The 26,549-nt window shown below is 41.7% G+C and overlaps 2 protein-coding genes and 1 non-coding gene across 6 annotated transcripts; all 3 read right to left on the bottom strand.

Moving 5' to 3' along the window:
* Positions 1-529: 529 nt before the first annotated feature.
* On the bottom strand, positions 530-6,475 carry RIT1 (Ras like without CAAX 1). 3 transcript variants are annotated; one of them, XM_072637828.1, is made up of 5 exons: positions 6,256-6,475; positions 5,461-5,517; positions 2,593-2,666; positions 2,168-2,359; positions 530-1,137 (listed from the first exon to the last, which is right to left on the bottom strand). In XM_072637828.1, the coding sequence occupies exons 2-5, from the start codon at positions 5,513-5,515 to the stop codon at positions 907-909; spliced, it is 552 nt and encodes a 183-aa protein (XP_072493929.1). In that variant the 5' UTR covers positions 5,516-5,517; positions 6,256-6,475; the 3' UTR covers positions 530-906. The 3 variants fall into 3 exon arrangements, with proteins under 3 accessions (XP_072493929.1, XP_072493928.1, XP_072493930.1); XM_072637827.1 differs by having other exon boundaries at positions 6,074-6,276; XM_072637829.1 differs by lacking the exon at positions 6,256-6,475 and adding an exon at positions 5,706-6,154.
* Positions 6,476-7,442: 967 nt separating this feature from the next.
* On the bottom strand, positions 7,443-26,316 carry KHDC4 (KH domain containing 4, pre-mRNA splicing factor). 2 transcript variants are annotated; one of them, XM_072637825.1, is made up of 14 exons: positions 26,226-26,316; positions 24,721-24,937; positions 21,971-22,099; positions 21,357-21,436; positions 19,151-19,203; positions 18,717-18,880; positions 17,186-17,397; positions 16,026-16,086; positions 14,629-14,686; positions 14,125-14,378; positions 11,487-11,648; positions 10,499-10,611; positions 9,625-9,716; positions 7,443-8,806 (listed from the first exon to the last, which is right to left on the bottom strand). In XM_072637825.1, exons 1-14 carry the CDS (start codon positions 26,261-26,263, stop codon positions 8,607-8,609), a joined length of 1,833 nt encoding a protein of 610 aa, XP_072493926.1. In that variant the 5' UTR covers positions 26,264-26,316; the 3' UTR covers positions 7,443-8,606. The 2 variants fall into 2 exon arrangements, with proteins under 2 accessions (XP_072493926.1, XP_072493927.1); XM_072637826.1 differs by lacking the exon at positions 7,443-8,806 and having other exon boundaries at positions 10,499-10,583.
* Positions 17,633-17,761, bottom strand: LOC140530645 (small Cajal body-specific RNA 4). The gene has a single exon (XR_011976073.1).
* Positions 26,317-26,549: the final 233 nt, after the last annotated feature.

Below are 26,549 nucleotides of genomic sequence, written 5' to 3' on the forward strand. Positions count from 1 at the left end.
TTTTTGAAAAATTTATTCTAACCATGATGATGATAAGCTGGCTGAGGATTTGTAAAATGAAGGGTTTGGCAATCTTCTGCTGGTTCCTATAGTATTAACCTCACTAAGGCTAAAGAAACGCAAAGCTGTTCAAATTGAGCAAACTGGAACCACAGAAGAAACCTCACTATGTCTGATTTGTTTGTATTCACCTATCCCAGTAGACATGGCAATTTTGGCACATATTAGGAAAACAAGGCCAGTATTAGTATGCTGTGAGGATCTCATGATTTGTTCACCTACCTATTCCCAGTCAAGCCCCTGCACATTCACACACTTATTGGCCTCACCACCTCTAGGTTTTCATCTCACACATGGCAACATGAGTCAGCTCACCAGCTATCTGATGATCTTTAGCACTGACTTGAACAGGTTTCCTGACTGGGCTGACTTTCTGCTCTGCTTTTAGAAAGCACAGTATGAACAGGAAAGACAAAGGTCCCTCCTTTGGGGCAACACCAGGAAACTGAAAGTTGAAAGACAATACAGATTGCACAGCAGAAAAATTATTCTCTTGGGAGGTTGGTGCATTTCCCATGAGGGACACACCCCATTCTGGGTGTAGACATTTTGTGCTAACATATTAACACCAAAAACTGAGTTGAGAGTACTTACAGGTTAAACTCAAAAGTGACAATTTAAAACAAAAATGTAGGCACTGTCCCACTGGGCTCATAAGCCTGAAAACTAGGAGCCATTACTCCAAATACCACCTCATTGGAAAACCCCAGTAGGAACGTCCCTTCATCTCTGCCTTATTTAAAAAAAACAATGGTCCAAACAGGAGGGAGAGCAAGTTCTGCAGATCACTGGACTGCTCTGGTTATGTGCTGCAGTTCACAGGTACAAACATTTTAATCTGTCCCTTCAAGTTACTGAATCTTTTTTCTTTCGGAAAGGTGATTTCAGTCTTTTCCACACACTGCTTTTGGGTTTAGATTTCTTCTCCATGGCCAGCACTGCCTCCTTTTCCTTCCTACGGATCTCCCTCACAAGGGCATGGAACACATCATCGATGTAGTACCGATAGGCAGCGGACGTTTCAAAAAAGGGGCAACTGAATTCACGGGCCAAAGCTATGCCTTCTTCTTTGGTGACCTTGGAGAAAGAACACAACAGAAAGTTCCTTGGTAAAAAAAAAAAAAGTTGTTCCCTGCCAATGGGATGGGCCACTCTCTTATAAGGTAATAAGCTCCTCATTATTAAATGTATCCAGGCAAAGAATGGATAAGCACTGGTCAAGGAGATAATAAAGACTTCTGAAATGTGCAGGAGATGGAACTTGTGACTTCTAAGTTTCCTTCAATTCTAAAATCTATGAGGTTATGAAATAACCTAAGGACTCGATCGTGATAAAACCAATGACCCAAATCTAATTTTTTGAGAAACAAAACAATTATATGTATCAAATTCTATTATCTTGATGATATACTTTAGACAGATAAAGTGCTTAAAATGAGAGACCCACCCTATACAATCTAAAAGCTAATAAGGATCTCAGAGTTAATCTTGTTTCTCTTCCTGCTCTTAGGGAAGTTGCTTTAAATAGCTGAGTATCTCCTATACCTAAAGTCCTCCATTATTTCTCTGAGGTCATCCTCATCAGTGTTATCAGGAAATGAAACCTTTGAATTAAGTTCCTCTTGCTGCAACTCACCTGTTTTAGTGGATGACCCCAGGGTCCTACTCCTGCTTACTTAAGGGGGTCTCCATCTGTCAGCTGATCCTCTTTTACAACAGAGAATCAAAGAATCATAGGTTTAAAGCTATAAGGAACCCCTCCTCTCATTTCAGAGATGAGAAAACTCAAGTGTAGAATGGCTGGAAGATTTCCCTAAGATCATACAGGTAGTTAGTGGCAGAAGTGGATTCCAACCCTAGCCTTCTGTGCCCTTTCCACTGTCCGTAGTGTTCTTTTATGTAGTAAACCCACAGTTGCTTTCACAAAAAACGTTCCCCATAACAGTCTGCATTCAACATGTTTTCACATAATGTTGGCAGCAGGGAGATTTTTCAGGTGTCCTCCACACAGAAGACCCAAATTTCAATTCAAGGTAAAAGTAGACAAAGTGACATAAGGAAAGAAGTCATCAGACAGCACCAACAGAGGCTTCCTCTCAGTTCTTACTTGGCGCAGCTGTCTCAGGTCAGACTTGTTTCCCACTAGCACCACCGGTGTGTCATCTGTTCGTCGAACTCGATAGATCAGCTGCTTAAATTCCCGAACTTCATGGAAACTTCGACGGTCCGTAATAGAGTAACAAATGATAAATCCTTCACCTGCCCTCATGTATTGGTCCCTCATGGCCGTGAACTCTGCCTATAAAAGAAATAGTGAATATTCTGGTTTGTCAGAACTGGAGGCAGACACAGTAACTGGTTGCTACAGATTAAGAAAGAAGCATATTGATTACCTGCTATCCTAAGTCAGAGTGCATGAAAAGACAAAGATAGAATTGGGGTAGTGATCTTGTCTACATAAACTTTTCCCATCACTTCACTAGAGTCAAAAAGCTTTCACTCATGGCACTTAGGGTTTTAAAAATCACACACCTGTCCAGCTGTATCCAATATATCCAGATTAGCAGGTTCATCATCGATACGAATTCGGATTTTATATGCATCTTCTACAAAAGGGAAGACATGCAGAAATTTAGCTAGTAATATATACTGTTGGAAAAAGAAAGGGCATGAATGAGGAATGAATATTTGACACATGGGATCTTATTTTAATCATTTTATCTTTTTCTATTTAGTAGACCTAGGTGCAGGCTGAGTTTCCCTAAGGATTATATTTTCTTAGAGAAATGTTTTAAATCCACTGCTCTCAAATGAGATTTGTCTCATTTAAGTACACCACATACTATGCTTACAATTAAAATTTTTTTGTAAGTTTTTGTTTACAAATATTTTAAAATCCAGTCTAAGAAAATGTTCATTCTTCTACCTAGTGTTGATATTTTATATAATATCTAAATAATGGCAACATAACCTCTCTTAAAGAGTAAAAAGAAACATTGCAATATGTTTTGCTTTCTTGGGGGCAATCCTGACTGTCAGAACTGTTTCTTATGTCCCACTTGGATCTTTCAAGCATCATCTTTCTTTGGCTGGTACTGACAAAGTGACCGACATTCAGGAACAAACATTCACTGACATACAGATATGTATGTCTTTGTAACACATGAAAAACTCCTCCCTTCCTGGAAGTCCCAGGTCTTGGTCCTTCGAGGCTATACTGTCTAAAAAAGAAAACAAGGAAAATAACCCAGCAATATGGCTTCTTCATAAGGAATTAACATAGAATTATCAATTTTTTCAAGTGTTTCTGGTATACTCATTAACTTAGTTATAGTGGATAACCTGATTTAACAGCAAGAGTACCAACTGGACTTGAAGACAGAAATCCTACGTTCAAATCCTGGCTCTGGCATTTGGGTGACTACAGGCAAATCACCTCACTTTCTATGCCTCAGTTTCTTCTGTAAAATGAAGGAGCTGGATGAGATGACCTCCAAATTCCATTCTAGCTCTAAATCTGAAGAGCCTATGATTTTATGATCAAAACCAAACTTATTTCTAAAATGCCCAGAACAGCTCCATAGTAAATGTTGGTAGTTTGATACAGCATGTAAAACAACATGACCTCTACTTCTCTAGATCCAACCCATGAGAAAGACCATGTACAAGATTGGCCTACTATGGCATACCTATGCTCAGACTAAATTACCAATCTTTTGCATTTACAGAGATGGGGTGAGGAGCCCCAGAGGCCTGCCCCCATGGAAATTCTTCCAGGGGGGTGATCTGACATTCAAGACACTTGCCCGATCTGCTTTGTAGAGGCTGTCCCCTTGAGAATGACAGCAGTCACAATGGTCCCTGAAAATTTTTCTCAATACCATTAGGTAAGCTTTCTAAATCAACCCTGATTCTTCGGAACTTGAGAGTAGTAGTCACAATATTTTGTGCCCTGATCAATCAACAAGCTTTTAAATACCACGTACTGGTCTAGATTCTGGGGAAACAAATGCGAAGAATGAATAAAACTTGGCTACACCCTCCTTTTCCAGGTTTGCTGTACATTACTCCTATTCATAATTCTACATTCCAGCCAAACTGATTTAACTGATACAGTTCTCATTTTGCACTGACTGGAGCCTATGCCGGACTGTCATTCTCTCACTTCTGTCTCTCAGAAACCCTAGGTTCCTTCATGGCCCAGGGCAGGTACCGCCTCTTAAGAGAGGCTCTGGATTCCCCACCAGCTATTAGGGGCTGCTCTCTCCCTTTCCCCCAATGCACAACGCGTTGCACAGATTCTGCATTTACTTATCCTTGTACCTGCTCTCTGCGGGCAGGTTGTATTTCATTTTGTGTCTCTGTCCTGAGCCCGGCACACTTGATAAGTGTTTTCTGAATGAGTGAATCCAAGCACAGTTATCTAACTTTTCTATAAGATGATAATGAGTTTTAAAAAGGTGTAATTCCCAATCCATCAACGATCATTTATTAAGTAATTACTCCGTTCCAGGTGCTGGAGGTATAAAGTGAAAAGCTAAACAGGGAAGTGGCCGGGGAGCTAGGCCCGGAGCCCGGGTTCTCCGACCCCAAATCCGGTGCTCCCATGAAATCACATCACCCTCTCTGAGAGGGCTGCCAACACTTTCTTCAAAGCTCAGGCAAAGGGCAGACTTCTCCTCGCGCACGCGGCTTGCCATCCGCAGTCAAAGCCATGGGAAGGCCCCGGTCAGGCCCTCCCGAAGCACCACGGCCAGGCAAGAGGAAGCAAGGCGAGGCGATGGCGAGGAGCAGCCGGGCTGCGGGCCGGGGTAGCCAGAGCTCAGGGCTTGGTGCGAAGGGGCTGCCTCACGGTTCCATCGCACCTCTTCAGTCAGGCCTTCGGAGCAGCGAAGCCAGAGGGGGCTCCGGGCAGGGGCACGGCGGCTCTGTTCGCCCCTTTCTACGTGGTGTGTTACATGACCCAGGCACAAGGGCTGAAGGGGAGCGGGGGTGCCGCCGAGGCTCCGCACAGGCTGGCTTGCGGACGCGTGGACGGAGCGCGGGCTGAGGAGGCCCACAGGCGGCCCGCTCCTCGGCGTGCCACCAAGGAAGAACACCTGTCCTCCAGGGAGGTTCCCACGGGCCTCTCCAGGGGCTTCCTTCGGAACCTGGGGCATCCGCTATCAGGGGCACCGATGCTGCACAAGCCCCCAGGGCTGGGATCTGGAACCGGGCCGAACCGATGGAGTCACCAAGGTTACAGGGAGCAAGGGGCAACGGCAGGGTCCGACAGCCCGTCCTCGGGGCTCCGAAGTGGGGCGGGCTGAGCGGGGCCCTGCCGACGCGGCCTCCCAGAGGGGTAACGAGAGCGTGCCGCCGCGCGTGGGCATCCCCACCCCCCCGGTCACCCCGACTCACCGATGGTGGGGTCGTGGTCCTCGGGGAATCGATGGCTGATGAACTGCATGGTCATGGCTACGAAAGAGGAAGCGAGAGTTCGTGAGGACACGGGGCTCGGAGTCGGGGGGCCCTGGAGCGTCGCCACCCCCACCCCCATTTTCACACGTAAGGACACAGGCGGGCCGGCTCCGACCCCGGCTCCGGCCCCGGCGGGGTCGGGACAGAACGGCTCGCGGCTGGGCCGGGCGCGGGGAGGCACCTACCGCTTTTGCCCACGCCCCCGGCGCCCAGCATCACCAGCTTGTACTCGCGGGACTGCGCCGCCGCGGCCGCCGCCGAGCCTCCGGAGGATCCCCCGCCGCCGCCCGCGCGCGCGCCCGCGTCCATCCTGCCCCAGGCGCGCGTCGGGCCCCCGGTCCCGCGCCGAGGCCTGGCCCCTTCCCCGGGCGTGCACGCCCCCACAGCGGCGTCGGGCCGGGGCCGGAGACCCCGGGCTATCGGACCGGAGGGCCTGTGGCCCCGTGGCCGCCGCTCAGCCCGTCCCCCCGCGGTCCTGTCGGCCTCCCCGGACCGCGCAACTCCGGGCCGGAGACCTCGGCCCGACCCCGCCCAGCGTTCCGGGAACCCTGACCTGTAACCCCTCCCGCGGCTAGGGGAAAGATGGCAATGGCGTCTGCAGCCGCCACCGTCCGGACGGGAGGGGTGGGCCCGCGGCCCCGTGACGCGCCTGAGCCGAGGCCCCGCCCCTGCTTCCCTCCCCCGGCGCCGGGCCGCGCCTCGCCCGCACCCGGAGGCCCCTGGGGCCGCCCCGACCTCAGAGCTGCATCGGAGGGCCGCGTCAGCTCAGGCCTCAGCCTCGGCCGCCGTTTAGGAGGAACCTCGTCTCAGGCTGCGGACGCTCCCACGTCCAAAGTGGGCACCTGCCTAAAATGCGAGAGGCGGGCAAAGGGGCGCGGGGCCGGCCCCCGGTGCCAGGAGGGGGCGGAGGGGGGAGGCGTGTATCCGTGCCCGGCAGCGCCGTCCAGCTGCAGCTGTCGTGCGGAAAACGTTTCGTGGAGTTGAGGGGAGCTTCCCATAAACGAGGGAAAACAAGCGCAGGTTTCCCTTCCCAGAACTTCCGTGAACAGAACTAACTGGCCCAAGCCTGGTGGCAGCTGCCCGGAGTTTATTACCTCACCCCGCCACTTCCGCTTTCTGCCTTCCAGACCTGCGAGGGCTGGCAAGAGGAAAGTCTGTGGATTGCTACCGAGAAGCAGCCTGCAGTGGCAGCGGGTTCAAGGCCTGTGCGCACAGCTGTGCCCGGAAAAGTGAGCCAGGCTGCGGGGAAGATGCATGGAAGCTGGCTCCACTGACGAAATCAAAACTCCATGCAGCTGCTGTGCGCGGCTCACCTGGCAGGCTGCTACCACATGGCCTGGGAAGGCAAGGAGGTCAGCACCCAGGGCGTTTGAAGTGGCTGCTTTCTTACCTTGTGGCATCCTTTGAGTTGGAGCTTAGTGTCTCCCAACAATTTCTTTTTGGATCTGTGCTTCAAAAGCAAGCACCGTTAGTAATCTTTTCATACGTTCAGCTTTCAAATGAATTTTACTCTCTCGGGCTGGTAGCAATTGGACAAGTTTTGGCAGAATCTTACGTATCTATTTTACACACAGGAAAGCATCTTCCTTCTCCCCTTTTTACATAGTCCCTAACTTTCCCCAAAATGGTTATTTTTCTTAAAACCTGATCTATAACCTGGTTAATGCATGAAAATAAACAATATTAGCATATCTGGGTAGTATCCCAATTGGTCTGATTTTGCAAGAATGTCAATCTTTCGTATTCTATCATAATCCGGCGTTAAGGTTATTACACTTATACCATTCCCTCCTGTAACAGCTTTGCTTATTTTTATGAAAACACAAAAATGGTGTTTGCCAGTACTTAACATCCAGGATAATGATTCGCTAGTTTTCCGTGCTAGACAACGCAAAATATAATAGAAGGGAAGAGAAGCAGAATGCAGAATATTTATATTTATTTATAATGAAATTATGGTTCTAAATATTTACAACATATAGGAAACCAGAGAAATTTTATACAAAGCCAGCCTGCAAAGTGTTCAAGTGTGCAAAAACAACAGTCCCAATATCTCAAACACTAACTCCTGCTCTGCAGGCCAGCACCGACGGTTCTCAGTGGATTCACAAATCAATATTCTCAATACAAAAAAAAAAGTTCTTTTGGCAGGACCTTTGTAATGCCAAGAAAAAAGGAACTAGCTGCAATTTCGATCATTCTAAATGATTCACCAGGCTAGTCAGAGCAATCAAGTCTCTCTACTACAGTTGCAACCAGTTCTGTGGAGACATACAATTTCCATGATGATGAGCTATGCAGCTGGGAAAAGAACCTGGTAGACTGAGAGTAGTAAGAGAACAATTTCAGATGCTCTGACCTGCTCATGGTCAAGCAGCTTCATCTGGACCAGCTGAAGAGAGGGAAAGTTTAAAATGATGAAATAAAAGTTGCAATGACTGTCTTAAGACATAAATATGCAGAAGGTTCTGGGTATGTAGATAATCCCAATAAAGATGAGGAAATAACTTCAACTTTCCATCCAGGAACTGGTTAGATCCAAGATTCTCAAATGAGAAAACAGCATTTTTCAGAACAAAAGTAATCCAACAACGGAATATGGAAAAGAGTCTCTTAGAAGAATTAAATATTAAAAGACAGAATGCAAGTTCTCAAAATTACGTCCCCATTAATGCTAAGATTTTGGCTGCCACTGCTTATAATCATCCATGAAATGCAGAGAAATACAAATAGTTACTTGTATCATGTCAGAGCTAGGGTCTGATACTTGTAAATAACATGGGGGCCAGACCCACAAGCAACACTCTTTGCTCCTTTTATCAAGCAAGCACATTTCATCTTCTCTCAAGACATCCTCTCTCCCCTGAAATAAGCCTGTGATTCTAAACATCTTTTAAGGGATGGTATGCTGCTGCAGAAATGAGAACATTTTTAAAAGAATGCAACTCCTCTGAAAGGGGACACAGCACCTCTAACTTCTGGAAACGTTAAAGATGGCTCCCCCAGCTCCACAGTCTGTTATGTGATACACATGCATTATTGCTAGAGAAGAGTCACTGATGATCAAAGATCTGCTCTGTTGTCTTCTACGGGGCCATCCAGAAAGGCATTTGTTGTTTAGCTCGATGCTGTGATGAAGGGTACTGATATCCCAAACTCCAGCCCTGTGGGAAAGTACTTGCATTTTTATGGCCTCCATGCTCCTCCTCTTCATCAGATGAATCCCCAGCATAAGCTACCAGCCCAAATCCCTTTTCCGTAGTTTTCATCTTCTTAGCTGGATAATCTAGAATAGAGAAATGCAACCCCAACCCCCATCCCCACCAAGAAAAAAGATAATACCATAAAATTGTTAATAAAAAAAGATGTTAATTGTAAATGGTTAGTTGGACACCATTTTGAGGTCACAGGGTCAATGGTCACCCAAAACCGTTGAAGATCACACGAAAACAGCACCAGCATCAGCAAATGTGAATCCACCAGAACCATGTAAGAAAAGAGAAAGAAAAAGAAACACAAAAAAGAAAAAAAGGAAAGTTAGCAAGTGAGTTTCTAAGGACTGACATTTCACCTTTTAAAGAGTTAAAAGAAAGAAGTAAAAAAGAAATGTATTTGCCTCTGTTCATTTTTAGTAAGGCCACAAGTACAGAAAAGCACCACATCCTACGGACCTTCTAGAGCCCACAACAACTGTTCTGGGATGAGAGGCAAGATTCTCAGATTGAGCAATGGCTCAGGGTTAGATCTATAAGAATCTAGCATTAGCTTCACTAGTTCTGAGGAAGTTAACTCTTGGTGTCTAAAGAGCATGCAATGCTACTTTTGAATTCTGAAATTTGCTACTTAATTTAAAGATTCAATTAGTAGCCTTTTTGATGGGTGGTAAATATGGAAGTTGATGCTATGTGCCATGTAAACTGACTATATTTTCTAGAATCTTCCTGGACAAACCAGTTAAAAGGTAAAAGGTTAGGTTTCTACAGGGTATGTGTTTGAACACAAAGAAAAGCAGTTTATTATTCAGGATCACCCAAGTGAACATCAGATAAGAAAGCTAAAAGTTACAGCCCAGACTAAAGAGTCTCCCACCTACACCATACTCACCATGGCTGCCTGATAAGGCCCCAGACCCATTTCTTTCATCAGATTCAGTTTTTATTCCAGTCACTGGGAAAGCTGGTGGAGGCATCAACTGCCTGTTAAAAGACAAGAGATTTAGAACCATCATGGCTAGAGGCGCCTTGTTCATTTAGGGCTTCATTCTAAAGCAAATTCAATCAGTCCTTGAGTTTTCAGGAGTGAAGTAAAGACAGGAAAATAAAAAATCTACAAATAGTCCCTTAAAAATTCATTCTGACCATTAGTTTCAAGCTCCTATCCACAAAATCTTTTAAAAAGAAAACAAAAAATTCCAGAGCTATTAACAACTAACAAATTTGGCTGAATTAAATTTCTCCTCACTCAGTACTTATCCATTCTCATTGCACTGGCTAAAATACAGGCAATAAGAAGTAAAAGCAGACCCACAACTTGGCAGTAGATAGGGGCCAAAATTAAAACAGGCTAAACTTTTGGGGGCAGATAGGCTAGACTAGAGAAAAACTGATGATAGCTGGTTGCCTTGGGTCACATGACAAACAGGAGAATGTGCAGTGGCAACCCTACATTTTTCATGGGCTGCCTGAAATCCTTTGGTGGGCTGCAATAAGCCCTCAAGCCATATGTTGTACAGGCCTAAACAAAGGAAGAGGCCTGGATAACCATGTCCTCAAAAAGCTACAACTGATTGTACCTACGTCTTTATATGGGCTCTAGAGAAGAAAATTAATGTTTTCCACTTGTTGCATTCATTGTAACAAATAGAAGCTTGTTTGACTAATATTCGTTTCAATCTCATAACAATGAAGCCTGTAGCAATTACTCAAATATCATCTTTTATGTCATGTTAATTGCCCATTAGACAATTCAATCAACTTACCTGTCCCTCTCTCTCTCCTTGCCTGAGGAACTTGCCGGCTTCGATCCTGCACCCTCGATCTCACTCTGACTGGAGAAGCCTGTACCTAAATTAGTCATATGAATGGGTCCATGCTATGAGCAGAAAAATACAGCGGCATTAGCAAATCTACAACTGCTGTATTAGTTTAGCTCCTTAATGTAACTGTCACGTGCCCCATCTTTCAGGTAAACTGTAACTAGTCTGAACTACACAGTTCCTTGAGATTTGGCCAACATATAACTACTCTCAAAATAGGAATTTCAACTTCTTTTCCTTAAACAGAATGTTGTCCCTTACTAAGGGATTCAAATAACGTGACTTGCTTGTTCCAAGACTGGCCACAACTTAACTGAATAGCACAAGCCCAGTCATATAATATGAAAAGCTATTAATTTTTGCACACTACATTAATATGGGACAACTATAAATATGATTCTTGTCTTGAAAGTGATCCTTTTATTGGATGGGGGAAAGGGTACCCCAGAGTAATTAGGTAATATATTACATGCTAATATTTCTGGCAGCTTTCTATTTGGCATCTGAGGGAGAATAGTGAATTGAAAGCCAAGGTGCAACAACAAAAAACCCTCAACAAATTGGTAGACTACTAAATCTCGGTGATACCTCTAGTAAAATGAGAACCATAATGAATCTTCTATAGCAACAGGCCTCTACTGAATTCCTTCCAGGTTCTAGTTAAAGGTTTTTGGGTTTTTTTTTCTCAAAGTGGGATGCTTGGTAAGCACATCACTGTGCCCTTTTTAACTTAAAAAACAAAACAAAGGGCAGTCCCAGGGTTGCACATTAATTCCTCAAGAATAAAATCATAAATGACTTAATTATAGGTATATCAAATATTATCATCAAGAGGACTGCTGATGTAGATTTGGATTTCTGTCTCTTTAGAGGGAGAGTAAGGTTAAGAAGTAAGTTGCTGAGAAAAGTAAGACTGGATATTTTATTTGACCTGGTATCCCAGAAGTCCAGATTCTCGTTCATCTGGTAGCTCCTCTGTGAACCGCCTCTTCTGCCCCTGGGGCTGGGCTGGGAGTGGGGGCTGAGGCTGGGGACTAGTAGGCAAGGCAGTTTTGACAGGGGCAGCAGGAAGAAAAGGACCACTCATCGGACTCTGGGGGCCAGAACAAACCAAGAAGGGGAAAATGAGAGAAAATAAGAATACAAAACAGTGAGAATAATATATTTTTATGAGATACACTCATTAAAAACTTTCATCTTCTCCTAGGCACCAGTAAAATTACTGTAATGTTAACAAAATATAGCAATACTATCTATCTCCCTTCTTCTTAGGGCTATGTGAAGATAATCTACCACAGACTTTGAACTTCTGGGAAGAAAGACCTGTTACAAATTCAGTGTGTCATTACTGCTCTTATTAAAAGGCAGACACACTTATTAAAATCATACCCATTCTCTATAAACAAAAACAGTCCAGGCGGATTCAAACAATATTTACATTTAAAGACATTCATCACGCATGACAGCTCTGTAAGTAAACAACCACTGGCAACGTGTGCTGCAAAGAAAATTACATTTCCTATTTCCAGTCACTAAAAAATAGTTCTTTGGACACTAGTTTCTTCTATTATTTTAAGATGCCATTACAGGTACAAAGAATTCTGGATCAAAGTTGGGAAATAGTTGTCCTTATGTAAAAAGTAGAATTTAAAACCTGCATTGGGAAATAAATACACACGATGAAATTTTATGGATTCTTAAAAATTAAGAATGGTACCTATTCCATTGCAGAAAGATTACCATCTACTCTTTATTTTAAAAATCTAGTGGAGTTTTTTTTAACATTTGGTTACGTATTTCAAAAGCATAGCATTTTCATAGGTCTCCTAAGCCATTCTTGTGGGAAAGACAGATACATAGAAGCTAGCTGATAATGTAATCTGGCAGATCAAAACTGACTGAATGATTGGACTCAAAAAGCAATTACTAATGCTTAGTGTCAACTTAGAAGATGGTAGTTCTCCAAATGGAGTAAATCACACATCTGTTTTGCTAAGTGCTGCTGAGTACTTTTTGCTGATGACTTAGATAAAGTTGTAGGTAGCATGCCTATCAAACTGCAGGTAACACAAAGTTGGAAGGGACAGTTAACGCACTGAATCATTCAGGTACCAGCTAAAATCTCATTTTCTTCAAGAAAGCTTTCCTGATCCCCCTTAATGTCAGTGCCTTCTCTTTCAGATTACCACTAATTTATCCTATCTTCCTCTTGTATGTATATTATCTCCCCCATTAGACTCTGAGCTCCTTGAAAGGACTGTGGTTTTTGTTTTTTGGATTTGCCTTTCTTTGTATCTCCACGGTTTAGCACAGTGCCTAGAACACAGTAGGAGTTTAAAAAATGTTTGCTGATTTGACTTCCATCCAAAAATGAAAAATCAGAACTCAGAATCATCTTAACAGGTTAGAATATTTGGCTTAATAAAATAAGATGGTATGCAATAGGGATGTGTTAAGTCTTACACTTGGGTTCAAAGAATAAACTTCACAAGTACAAAATGGAGGAGGTATGGGCTAGATAGCAGTTTGACAGAAATAGATCAGAGGGGGAGCTAAAGAGACTACAAACTCAATGAGTCAACAGTGTGATTATAGCAGTCGAGAAAGCTAATGCAATCTTAGGCTGCACTCAGAGAGGTGGCATTTTCAGAAAGTAGGTGACATTCATCCTATCTACTCTGGTCTGGTCAGATCAGACCTGTAGTATTATGTTCAGTTTTAGGGATCAGAGTTTAGGAAGAACACTGGTTAAGTTGGAAAACACCCAGAGGAAGCCAACCAGAATGATGAAGGGTCTGAGTCCAAATCACATGAGAATCAATTGGAGAAACTGGGAATATTTAATACATATCAGCAAAGATTTGTAGGGGACATAAGAGCTATCTTCAACGACCCGAAGGGCTATTAGATGGAACCAGAATGAGACCTACTCTGCTTGACCACAGAGAAAAACTAAGAGCAATGGACAACCAAATTCAGGCTTTATATGAGGAGAAAATTCTTGACAACTAAGAGTTATTCAAAAGCAGAATGAATACACTATTTTGAGATGTAGGTTACTCCTCGCTAAAGGTTTCTGGCAAGGGCCGGATGCCCCTTTGTGGTAGCAGATATATTCTTTGGGGTTCAAACTAGATGGTCACTAAAGTCCTTTCCAACTCTAAAGCTGTGACTAAGATCTCTTGTTCCTAACTTTCTAAACTTGTACATATGAAAACCTGAAGCCAGCACTGTTTGGGAAGATTATGAAAATGGAAGGTCCAGAGAAAAACAGCTCTTTGTGGTAGGAGTGGGATGAGATGAGCTAAAACCCTTTTCACCTTCTGGACCTTCTAATTTAAGGATATCTTGAGAGGTGGGTTGTTTGTTTTTTTTTTTTAATTTTTTGGGTTTTTTTGCTTTTTAAAGTGACAAAGTGATTCAGAAGCAGAGGATGCAGAATAAAGATATCTGATGTGTTTATATAATAGGTTTTCTTTTTCAATGAGTAAAATACTTTATTCTTTTCTTAAACTCTATGTTCCTTCCCCCCAAAACCACACCAACTTATGTACCCTTTAGCATCCTACCTGTCCAGTGCTAGCTGGAGGCTGCACTTGTGAAATCGGGTATTGTGTTGGCACAGGTGGGACTCCAGTAGGTAACGTTGGCAAGACTCCAGGTGCCAATGAAACAGCTGGTGGCACTATGCCTGGTACTCCATAGGGAGGCTGAACTGGCTGCTGAGGAGGGGGAACAACAGGGTAACCAGACTGATAGCCATTGGATGGATAATATGGTGGTTGTGGAGGGACACTATTTATAGCAGAGGGTTGTGTATAGCCTGAGGGGGAAGAAAAAAAGTGTTTATTATCAGCTGCAGCAGAAGGAGACAATCATGTTGAGTTACACTTATTACCTAATGGGAAAGGGGAAAAAATGAAGCAAAATGTTTTTCCAAATTACAAATAAGTGTGAAGTAATGTTACTTGGGACTTTAGGGCACTCTAGGCCTAGCCTCGGTTTCCATGACCCAAATATAAGCATTGGTTACAATAAATGGATTCACAATCCCAAAAGAAAAGCATACATACCTGGTAAAGGTACGGCAGTGTTAATCTGATTCACAAATCTAGAGTATTCCGCATGAACCTGAGAAAGAAAAAAGAAGAAATTAACAAGTATGTATGGCTGGATCCATAGTTAATTATAGCAAAAGCTTCCCGAAATTTTTGGTAGGTCTGGTGAAGACATTTCTTTCAGGCCAAGACCTGTGTAAGCAATTCTAGAGCTTCTAATTCTCAAAGAGAATTGGGGAATTTTGGAGCTGCTGTGAAAATTAATTTGAAAATGACTCAATAAACATTAACTGAACTTAATATTTTCACAAGGGGTTCTAATCTAAATTTTGACAGGATGAATAAAAAGGCATGTATTAAATATTTACTATCTGCCAAGGACTGAGCTATGCACTTGAGATACAAACAGAAAAAGCAAAGAACTAACACTCTAACTGGGAAGAGAAAATGTATAGGAGGGCTCAGCTATTTCGAAGAGGCCAGTGAGTAGAGGCCGAGAAGCTGATAACTTATATAAGATCAGCTCTATGAAGCAATGGACTTTTTCTTGGTCTAAAATACCATTGTCCTCCAATATACACAGTACTTAACATTCGTATACGACACCAGACAGCAATCAGACAATTTCAAAGTTGTTAATCCAAACATAATAATCAACATTCCCTGATTTTTTCATCATAAATATCAACCTTTTTGGTTCTGCCCCCACTTATCCCTCAGTATGTGTGCGCGCGTGCGCACACGCACACACGCACACACACACACACACACTCTCTCACTCTCTCTCTCTCTCTCACACCCACCTCTTCCCTTCACAAATGCCCAGTATAAGAACAAGGAAGCAGGAGACTACAAAACTAACAGGAGATGAGGGCCAACCATAAACCCCAAGATCAAGGCTCAATTTAGCATCTCAGCCTTTTAGACTCTCAAGACACAGCTATAATATAATAAACTTTTGATCACCCACACTACCTGCCTGATTGAAGACATCAACAAGATGGCTCATTCAAGCAGCAACTAGCTCCACAGTCAGTCGTTTTATTTAGACTGTACTCTAAGATCTACCTAGTCTGGATTTGGCAAGTATTTTTGGCAAATATTCACATATTTATACTCCTGAACTCCCACACCTTCTAGGCAGTAAGAGAGCATAGGCTATCTGGGGTTAAAAAAATCTAAGGTTAAAAAAAGGCAACCAAAAAGCCCCACAAAATGGATAAAAAATGATGAAACTAATGCAGTGGTGACTTCCAAATTCCAAAAGGAAAAGGGAGACCAGGTACGTAAACTATAACGCACACGTTGGTAATTCTGGCCTCTCCAAAGTGTGTACAGGTGTAGGGTGAGAAATGAAGCCATGTCAGGCCCCAAAGGCAGCAAAAACCGCTAAACAAGACAATACAACTCACTGTTTGTAAGAGATTCTCACAGAGCTTCTTGGCAGCAGCAAGACCTTCTGGCTTGGGATGACTGCAAAGAAACAAGGACAAGGAATTCAGTGGGAAAGAAAAATAAATAATCCAGCACACTGCTCTGATTTCCAGTCTACTACTGTCCATGATCTAATCCAAATTCTCATGGTACCTCAAATTCTAGGTCTGAAAATATGACATAGAAACATGCCCTTAAGTATTTGGAGTATGTTCAGTAGGGTGGCTATAAATATTTTTACTACCTTTCCTTACACAGATGCCCCCTCCCATAGATCTCATATAGCCAAATGAAGGGGGAAAAATACATGCCAGGCTCATCCAATTTTCCAAGAAAATAATAAAAATAACCATAGGTTCAAAAAGAACTTGTCATAATTACGTATATCATCTCATTTCTTTTACAGGAATTCTCAACTTCTTTTTGAGTCATGGATCCCTTTGGAAATTTGATGAAGACTATAGATCCCTTCTCATATGCATTTAAATGCATAATAAAACAGTTATAAAAAATTTTTTTTAAAAATAAAAAAATTTTTAAAAAAATTCACAGACAGCAGATTAAGAAAACTTTGTTTTACAATTACAAATTGCAAAACTGAACACTGGAATTGGAAAGGATGTTATACCCTGCTTTAAAAAAAGCTTAATTTCTATGAAGCTCAACAGTTTACAAAGCACTTTTCTTACCATTCCATTAAGTTTTACAAGTTTTTAATCATTATTATAATTTTACAAATGAAGTTTCATGAGGCACAGACAGGTTAAGTGACCAGTCCACTGCCAACACAGCTACAAAGTGTCAGGGCTGTAACTGGAACTCAGATTATCTAATATTAAATACAACATTTTTCCAACACATCTTTCCACTTCTAAAAGAAGAATTAGACTGAAACTAACTCCAAAAAAGCAGGGTATCTCTTGGGCTTAAAGGCTTCCAGAGAAGATTCTAAAACTTCCTTTAATCATATTTAAGACATTATGTCTAACAATTACTTTTAATATTTTAGCTAAATACTGAATAATTTAGAACTATTTTCTTTTGCTCAGCCTGCACCACTTGATAAATGCTCTGAACAATAGTTTAAGGATCTACACTTCTCCCCTACCCCCACCTCCCTAACCCTATTCAAACATACCTAATGTAAATATACATTGGTTCAAAAGCTTCACGGCCTGAAGCTGGCTCTATGCAGCCTGAGCCTTTGCCCCGGAGGAAGACTTTGGCGCCAGTTTCAATTTGAATGTGTTGCAAGTACGAGCAGCTGGGGCCTTCTACCTTCTCCTTGACATTAAACGTGGGTACAGCATGTTCCAGACCCACAAATAGTTTGTCTTGAACATAATGCAGCTGCAGACAGAAAAGAATCACATCTCAGCCCAAAAATCTTATTCCCTGAGAAAACACGTACAAAACATACACTTAATTCTCTCAATAATAAACACTACATATGACATTATGCCACTCAAAAACCCCATGTACTGGATCCTCACCCACAATACAATACAAATACTTTACAAAGTAACACATATGTTGTAAACATGAAATTATTATGGATAGCTCCTTCCTATGAAAAGATGGAATATAATGTTGGGTAGTACAGTCAGCCCTCTACTATTCTCGAAGTGGGACTGCTCTCTCCAACCCTTTTTTGTAGGAGGATTGTATCAGCAGAGTCTAGCTTCATCAGACTCAGCCTTCTTAGTCCTCCAGTAGCTACCAAGTTCAGAAGTAATCCAAATCAGCTAATCATACATGTTTCCTTAATCTCACTTTTTTCTTAAACCTAAAGTGAAAAATATAATGACTGTGGTATAAAAACAAAATCATTTGCCCTAAAATCTACCCCCTTTCACCCATCCCCTGTAACAAGAAAAACATTTAAGCAAAATCAACAGACATAAGCGGCAGACACTATATATGGCATTTCATATCTAGAGTCCCTTATGTCTACTAATATATGCTTCATAACTAGTTTTCTGAGACCAGCCATTAGAATCAGCCAGAATTCAGCTGTTTTTTAGTGTTTTTTAATTTGTACTATTAAAGTCATTCTGTATAAGTTCACACAAATTTTCCCATGTTTCTCTGAATTCTTCATACTCAATATTTCTTATAATCTAATAGTTTATTACACTAATGTGTCAAAATTTGTTGAGCCATTTTCCAATTGATAGGCACCTACTTTGTTTTTATTATCTGGCTTCTGTGAGGTGTACAACCAGTAATGGAATTCCTGGGTCAAGGGTTATTATAATTAATAGCTTTTCACAATTCCAAATTACTTCGTAAAACAGTTGCACCAGTTCAAAGTTCCACTAACAGTATATTTTTATCTGTCTTCCCACAGCATGTCCAAGGAGTATTTTGTTCTTTTGACATCTTTGCTAATTTGCTGTAAAGCGAAACCTCAGAATTGTTTCAATGTGTGTTTCTCTTATTATTGTTTGGAACAATTTTTCATATAGTTGTTGATATAAGGTAGCGTGTAATTCTTCTTTTGAAAACTGTTCTCATTTGTCCTCATCCCACCTCCCAATCCACTTAAACTCTTGGAGACCTCAACTTTTAAACAAAAATACCTTGAAATTAAACTCAAATATCTGTGTACCCGCAATATTCAAGGCACTATGCTGCTGGCCTAAAGATGGTCAAGGTATATTACATACCCCTGACTGGAATGGAGGCTTCTGACCGATAGCTGGTGACAGTTGGGCAACAGGAGCAGGCTGGTGATAGACAGTGACTGTCGCTCCATTGAAAGTTGGACTGGTCCCTGTAGCAGCCTTCACAACCCCATTAGTGATGATTTCTTTGATTCGGTTCACAGCTCCTAAAACGGCACAGAAAGTAAATCTCCTAAAGACTGATTAGTGCCCGAAAATAAGTTAAGTCCAATTCTCAACAGCCCAAGGACAGATAATCCATCTTATGCACTGTTCAAGTCTGTGGCTTTCTTCAAGCTTTTACATATTTGGAAGGTGTACAGAAGATGAAATTGGTCCATTTATCTCGTTACACAGCCCACAAAAGTCAACTTGTGTTTCAAATAGAGTACAATAAATATCTGCCATACTGAATATAAAGCAAAATGATTACTTACTGTCTACTAACTCCCGCGTCTGGCCCTGAACATGAAGATATAATGGACGGTCCCTGGAAAAGTGAACATAAAGTAGATCTTTCAAACTAAAGGGAACATATGTCAATGTTCTAATTTTAAATGGGTTTAAAATTTCAAATAAGAAAATTAAACAAATGAAGGTGTCAAAGTTAGGCAATTTATTTATACTTCTGGATACCAAAGGATGATCAAATTAAGAAATAACATTCTAAGGACCTAAGTTTACATTTGGAGTATTAGTTTTCAAATACAAATTTAAGTTTAGTCCCTTTCCTCTATATTAGTCCCTGACGGTAAGAGTTTAAGACTTAAACCACATATTTCACAAATGCTGACCACAATGGTATTTGCAGGACATTCCTAAGGATGGTGCACGAAAATACCAGACAAGCTCTAATCTGAACCATCTGGTCAAAGACTTTTCTTTGTTTTAAGGCAACAGGGGTCACACAGCTAGTAAATGTCTTAAGTCTGGATTTGAACTCAGGTTCTTCTGACTCTAGGACTTTTGCTCTATCCATGGTGCTACCGAGCTGCTCTAAATTTCATTTTTTAAAATCTCTTTTTAACTTAAAAAAAAAAACCTCTTCAATTTTGCTTTGCTTCTGGTTCATAGGTAGAAGGTAAAAAAAAAAAAAAGTCCAAAAAAAAATAAAAAATCTGACATTTCCAAGGAATGACAACAGTGAGAGAAACTTATTTTGGCACTTATTTTTAGGACAGCTAGGCTTATGTTTGTCTTTCATTCTCCAAGAAGACCATGATATCAAGATGATGACATGACTTGCATTTGACTTTGAGTGAGGGAGGGCTGTACAAGGTCACCAGCCTCACTTTCTCCTCCAGAGCCATCTCAAATCAGTCCAGTGGCCTGAATTCATCAGGATGACTGGAGATGGCCCAGGATGCAATGCGAGACCTTGGCCATTTTAGGCTGAGGTCTCATCAGATTCTCACTTTGAGTGAGATACACCCATTCAAAGAATAAGCCTCTTTAAGTAGTTACTTAAGGGATGGCCCCTTTCAATAAAAGAACAAAAAAATCAAACTGGGAGGGGAATACCCTCAGGATGCCTGGGTAAAAGGGAAACAGTTACTATTTAGTAACTAGAGCTAATTAGAGCTATGCAAAGCACTAACAAGAGGCTTCCTTGTCAAAAATGGTCCAATCAATATAGGCTAGCCAGTCTCCAAAATCCTTAAGAAAAGTGACTGAGGGGAGGAAAAAGCTATACAAGGTCCTATATGAAGCTGTAATAGTTCTGACTTAAAAAGGCATGTGAGTTGTTCTTCCAGGAAGGAATGGTTATACTTTTCCTACATCCATCCACATTTCATTTGGAATCCACTGCTAATCAAGCATGAATTTACTGCATCTACTTGGCAATAAGGGTGCACTGTAGCTATGACTTCATTAGTACTATGTGCTAATAACCAAGATATGTAAGAATAGATTGTGTAGTAATCACATATGAGGTGTAAGTCAAATAGGATTGTGGGTCTCAAAAGTGCAATTAACTTTGGTTTAAACATGATAAAAGCTGGCAGTGATGTGGATAATTAATAATAAAATAAACCCCATATTACAAGGTAGCCCAAAAACCATCTTCATTTGTAAGAGATTTTTGTTTTTATTTCAAATTTCATCTCTTAATTATGTTTTGTCCAGGCCAATATTTTTAAATGTTTGCAATCCCCCCAAAATTTCATTTTTTAAAGTCTCCCTTTAACTTAAAAATAACCTCTTCAATTTTGCTTTCCTTCTGGTTCATATGTAGAAGGTAAAAAAGTCCTAAAAAAATAAAAAGTTTGACATTTCCAAAGAATGACAACAGTGAGAACTGGAAGAGGAAGGTCAAATGCAATTAAATAGCAGATAGAAGACCTTGCGGGATTAAAATTTTACTACAGATTCTCCATAATCCATATCTGACACGTACACATTCAATAACCAACTATATTCCATAAACCCCTACCTGAGATACCCAAGACACAAATGTTACACAATACCCTGGAATACCCAAATGGGCTTTTTATGCAGTCATTATAACATGCTCCTAATTAAGAAATAAGAGTATCTTTAACGTATCCCAATAGAAAGGACCCAGCAGACCCAAAGAGCAGTATCAGTTGGTGACTCCCACTCTTAACACTTTGAACCAAGGAAAAAAATTTTAATTTGTACCCAGGTCCCACTTTGGCTTTCTCCTCGGCTGTCATGAACCTCCCTCGAGTGGAAACTGCAGCCCCACTCAGTCGGCTGATCTAAAAAGAGCAAAAAAACATAATGAACAAAATTGCATGTTCATTAATAACAGAGGCTGCAAATTGCATGGGATTTTCCCAAGAGTCAGGAAACCAAGACAAAGTTGACAGTTATGAATGAACAAATGACAATTTTATGTTTTAATTCTGCAAAGTTGATATTTAACTGTGTCTCCATTATCTAGATGCTTCACTTGTATGTCGATCACAAATCAGGAGCCAAAGAGCCAGTAATTACTACCTTAAAGCTCCACCCTGGTAAAATGTCAAATTGCAAATAGGGTCTCTCCCCTGCTTTAAGGTTCCATTTCCCTGACTTCATTACCTCTTGCATCCTCACAACACTGTTGAGTTCCAAACTTCAAATGTATACTTTTCTTAAATAAACTGAATCTTGACTTTGGAAACCAGAATAATAATCCCTTAGCTAAACAGCAAATGTATACATCTCTTCTTGTGTTCTAAAAATCTTTCCTTTTCTAAAATGCCTCTATGTATTACCATTCCAAAAGCAGAAATTAATTACATACACACCTCATCCTGAGTCTGTCCTCGTGTCAATAAGTTTCTGCATGTAAGGGGGACATCATTGATTTCCACTTCAGCTACCACCAGGTCATCTTTGCTTTTACTGCTGACCAGGCCTTTGCCTGGGACCTGAAGCTACAAACAAAGAAATCAGAACAAAAACAGAATAATAAAATCATTAAGCTGATAAATATTCACTGGCTTCTCCCATGTCCCCCAAACGTTTTTCCTATTCCTCCATCTCTCTACGCCATCGCATTCAATTAAAATGATCAAATATTTATTAAGCACTACAATGTTACAAGGCAATGGGGATACAAAGAGAAAAACAGTTGCTGCCCACAAAGAGTTTATTCAAACGTATGTCTTCCTTGTATAAAGTAGAAAAATGGATCATTAGAAATAAAGGGGACCATGGATATCAGAGTCTATCCCCTTTATTTTACAGATAAGGAAACTGAGGCTCAATAATGTGAAGCAATTGGCTCAAAGTAAAATGGTTAATGAAATATAGTGTAAAAAGTTCTGGAATTTCCAATTACCGTAGACTGCCTGACATAGCCATGTAACCATGGGCATGTAACTTAACCTCTTTAGGTCAGTTTCCTTATCTGTTATAAAAATACATAATACAGTTGTTATATCTACTATAGTGTAGTGAAGACAGATGTAAAATGATTTACTTTACATAACTACATAAAATGTCACTTATTTGTAGCAAAGTAGCGACTAGAATTTTGAGCTCTTGACATCGTTTTTATATTATACCATGCTTCCCACAGAAAACTAAAGGACGTAAAGACATCGTTTTGCCAAATTATTTTTAATCTTAGTATGTGTGTATGGATTTCTTACTATAAAACTGTAGAAACACTAAAAAGTTATTAATTATTCCCACCAAGTGAATGTGAGTGGATTGAACTATGACGGTTTGCAACCTAATTCATCTAAGTAATAAGCATGTGGTAAAATGCATGGGAGATCCATTGCATGACACTCCTCAGACTAGACCTTTATCCCATATCCCAAGGCCACAGAACCTCAAATCTATCTAGCTTTATTTTATCAACACTCCAAAACTCTCAAACTAGATTATTCGTTTCAGCAACCTTAATGAGGTATACTATGTGCAGTAAAAACTATACAAAGTAAAAAACCCTAGTTCGTTTTTCTCAAAACTGAAAATACTATCAGTTTCTAATTACATGCCATGACATTCTAAAATTTTTTTTTAATTTTTTCCCAAGTACATGTAAAAACAATTTTTTACATTCTTTTTAAAAAAATTCTGAGCTCCAAATTCTCCCCCCTATTCCTCTCCTGCTCTCCCCATGGCAAGCAACATAAGTTACACGTTTCCCATGACTTTTTAATCCTGGAGTACCTCTTTCACACTTTTGGATGCCTCCCACCAATGTCTAGCAGGTTTGTGATGTGGGGAAAATAAAGTCTGACATTATCTTGTACAACAGGTCTACAAAATTTCTGTGTAAAGCAAAAATGTGGATACAGCACTATATAGTCACATTTTCTAAGTGAGTTCCATTGTAATTTCAGAAACATAATATGTCCATGGAAAAATGTGGGGTACCAAAGGCTAACATCTACTTCAAGGATTATTCTGCATCAGTATACATTCAATTCTTTGCCCCTACCACTATCACAAGAAATGGACAATTGTATATAAAACTAATTAAAAGCATAGACATGCTGAAATACTCAAGGAAAAAATAATTTACTTCTACTTTGATGAAAATGCCCATTAACTTCATAGAAACTGAATATTCAAGTAGTCACTCTGATTCTAATAATCTGGAGCTTCTATCTCTTTAGACTGTGCTATCATGATTCAACTGCCTTCTCACTCAGGAACATTCTTCTGCTCCCTTCTCCTACTGATGAGTTTCTACAGGGACTAGGCCAGCCTTCCTCCATTCATTTCCCAGCTCTGCTTCTGACTCTTCAGACTTTACCACCATTAAGCCACATGCTTCCCCAATCCTTTTCAGCTCTCTTTTATGTGTGATCTTTCCCCAATTAGAAGATGGGTTCCTTTAGGGCAAGTATTATTTTGTTTTTGCTTGTGGCTCTGCACAAGTGCCTGGCACATAGCAAGCATTTAATAAATTAATGCCTGTGGCCTGTTGGTACAGCTACAAGGAGATCCTTTTCCCAAGCGTTTGTTCATTACTACCGTAACAGTAGGTAGAAATTACTAGGAGGAAGATTTCATTTTAACATATGAAAAAATGTTCAAACAATTAAGAGGGCTTCCTCTGGCAGTATTAAGTTCTATCACACTGAAGGTACTCTAACACAGGTTAGATGGCTGTTAAAAATGCTACAGAAAATTAGAAATTGCTTCAAACAGTGAAAGGTTGGCCTAAATAATCTTTGACATCTCTTTTGCAGATTCTACAATCCCACATAATGTTCAGCAAAAAAAATGCAGAGTACCCAACATATTATTATTTCTTACACACATACATACATACATACACACACGATTCTTCAGTTTTCATTAAATTTTAATGTTGTCATTAAGTAAATCAGTCTATTAAACTTTTAGCTCATGCAACACTAAAAATGTACTTTTATTCAGAAATTGGTTAAACACATCAATCTTAAACCATATTAAGATAATTTATTTTAAAATGATTTGTCCTCTAATTTAGTAGTATGGAAATGTTCCAATAATCACTTATTATATCCCTCTAAAAAGAGAATATCAAAAGGTGAGCCTACTCCTGAAATACCTTCTCAACAGCATTTTGTGTTGGTTTGAGCTTTCCTTTAGCCATCAGCATAGCGTTGATTTTGGCTGCCACAGCAGCTGCTGCATCTAAGGCTCCTGAGGGAGCAGCTGCTGATCCCCCAGGACTCCCCCCACTGTTGGGAATCTCTCCACCAGGGGCAGCAGGTGGGAGGAAGAGAAGCGGGGCTGGTGCTGGCTGGTCCCATTTACTTCGGCGCCTTAAGGAATGAGATAAAAATGTCAACCCTCTGAAAGCCCCAGCTGCCCTTCAATTTCAACTCTCTTTTTCCTTTACCTTCTCAAGATAACTTGCCTTACTTCAATCTTTACCTGGGATAATAATAGCCTTTCTCTCTCTCTCTCTCTCTCTCTCTATATATATATATATATACATGTGCATAAACATACACATATACACATATTATCTTTCAGATTGGTTCTCCACTGATCTATCAATATTTAACCTATACTTCCTTGTTTCCCCTACTTCTATCAGTTAGCCTGTCCCCAGGGGGTCTGGTGACCCTGCACTTTAAGGGGCTCACAGAAATTAGTGCCTGATTTAGTTCATTTGGTTTCAGCCCTACTGCTGCTAAGAACTCATGTTATCCCGCAGCCTTAGCCTCTTAAGCTGCAGAGGCTACAGGTGTGGCCCCCTCCCCCCAATGCTCTGCAGGTGTACAACCTGCTTTGCACTTCCCTCACAATTAGGCAGTTATCCACTTTTAACAGCTTAGTGGGACACAACTCTTGTGTGATTCCTTGAGCTTTAATTTCATGTGGCAGACCTGGATAACAAGGAGTCGCAAAGTTGTGTCTCCACTAAGCGGTCAAACAAACTCCGGCCCTCTGTGAGGCAGCGGAACGAACAATGGACACGTAGTCATCAAGACCTAGGCTAAAAGCGGGTTTTGCTACTTATTAGATGTATGACCTTCAGCAAGTCATTTCTCTTCTCATCCCTAAGATAATGTCATGGATAGAAAGAGATGGTTCGTAACCTCTCTTCCAGTTCTAAATGCTGTAACTTTTAAGGCCGCTGTTCTTGGGCTAACATACGTCCTAACATCACCTATCGTTATTCCCCAGATTTCGATCAACTTATTTAGCTCCTACCTACGTGCAAGTCCACTCCGTCCACTCTAGGATCTGAGCCCCTTTAATTGCCCCCGCCCCAGCAGCCTGTCACCTTCCCCTCTCGGTCAGCCCCGCCTCTTTCCCCGATTGGTCGTCCGGCCTCCCCCTCCTCGGGCTCCCCAACCCCCAGCGACCTCCCCAAGGCTCCTCCTCCCGCTTTGTCCCACTCGCCTCAGCCTCCCCTCCGCCCCCTCTGGGTGACCCCCCCCAACTCTCCTCCCTCACTCCCCCTCCTCGTGTTCCTTCCCACCTCCGCTCCCCTGGCCAAGCCTCACCTCAACCTCCTCTCTCTCGCTAGCCTGGCCCCTCCGCCCTCTCCTCAGCCCTTCCCATTCCCGCTCACCACCTCCTTCACCCTCCAGGCCTCACCCGCCACCCCCGGGATGCGCCGCACTCCCCGCGGACATGGCGACAGGATCAGCTCAACCACCCGCCAACTACCACCCCACACCACTAACACCCCTCCCCGTCACTTCCGGCCCCAACGCCTTCGCGCACAGCCCTTTCCGGTCGCGAGGCGGGGCGGTTCCGGTGTCGGCGCCTCCAAGGATTGGACGTGAAGCGGAAGAAGGTGCAAGGATGACGGGAGAGGCGGGGGCTGGGGGGAAAAGGATTCTGTTGAGGCATGCGCAATAAGTCCTTCCGGTTTCTCTCTTCCCCTCCCCCCGTCTCCACAGGCTGCGCTCGAGAGGA

This window comes from Notamacropus eugenii, chromosome 2, assembly GCF_028372415.1.
Source record: "Notamacropus eugenii isolate mMacEug1 chromosome 2, mMacEug1.pri_v2, whole genome shotgun sequence".
NCBI classification, from domain to species: domain Eukaryota; kingdom Metazoa; phylum Chordata; class Mammalia; order Diprotodontia; family Macropodidae; genus Notamacropus; species Notamacropus eugenii.

Excerpts from the sequence above, each read along its gene's own strand:
- KHDC4 (XM_072637825.1), bottom strand. The coding sequence starts at position 26,263 with ATGTCCGCGGGGAGTGCGGCGCATCCCGGGGGTGGCGG. Across the intron at positions 14,687-16,025 it reads GTGAGAATCTCTTACAAACA|GTTCATGCGGAATACTCTAG; the intron begins GTGAGTTGTATT and ends TTTCTTTCTCAG. Across the intron at positions 9,717-10,498 it reads AAGGAGAGAGAGAGGGACAG|GCAGTTGATGCCTCCACCAG; the intron begins GTAAGTTGATTG and ends GTCTTTTAACAG.
- RIT1 (XM_072637829.1), bottom strand. The coding sequence starts at position 5,829 with ATGGACGCGGGCGCGCGCGCGGGCGGCGGCGGGGGATCCTCCGGAGGC. Across the intron at positions 5,518-5,705 it reads CGGGGGCGTGGGCAAAAGCG|CCATGACCATGCAGTTCATC; the intron begins GTAGGTGCCTCC and ends CCTCTTTCGTAG. Across the intron at positions 2,360-2,592 it reads TATTGGATACAGCTGGACAG|GCAGAGTTCACGGCCATGAG; the intron begins GTGTGTGATTTT and ends TTTCTTTTATAG.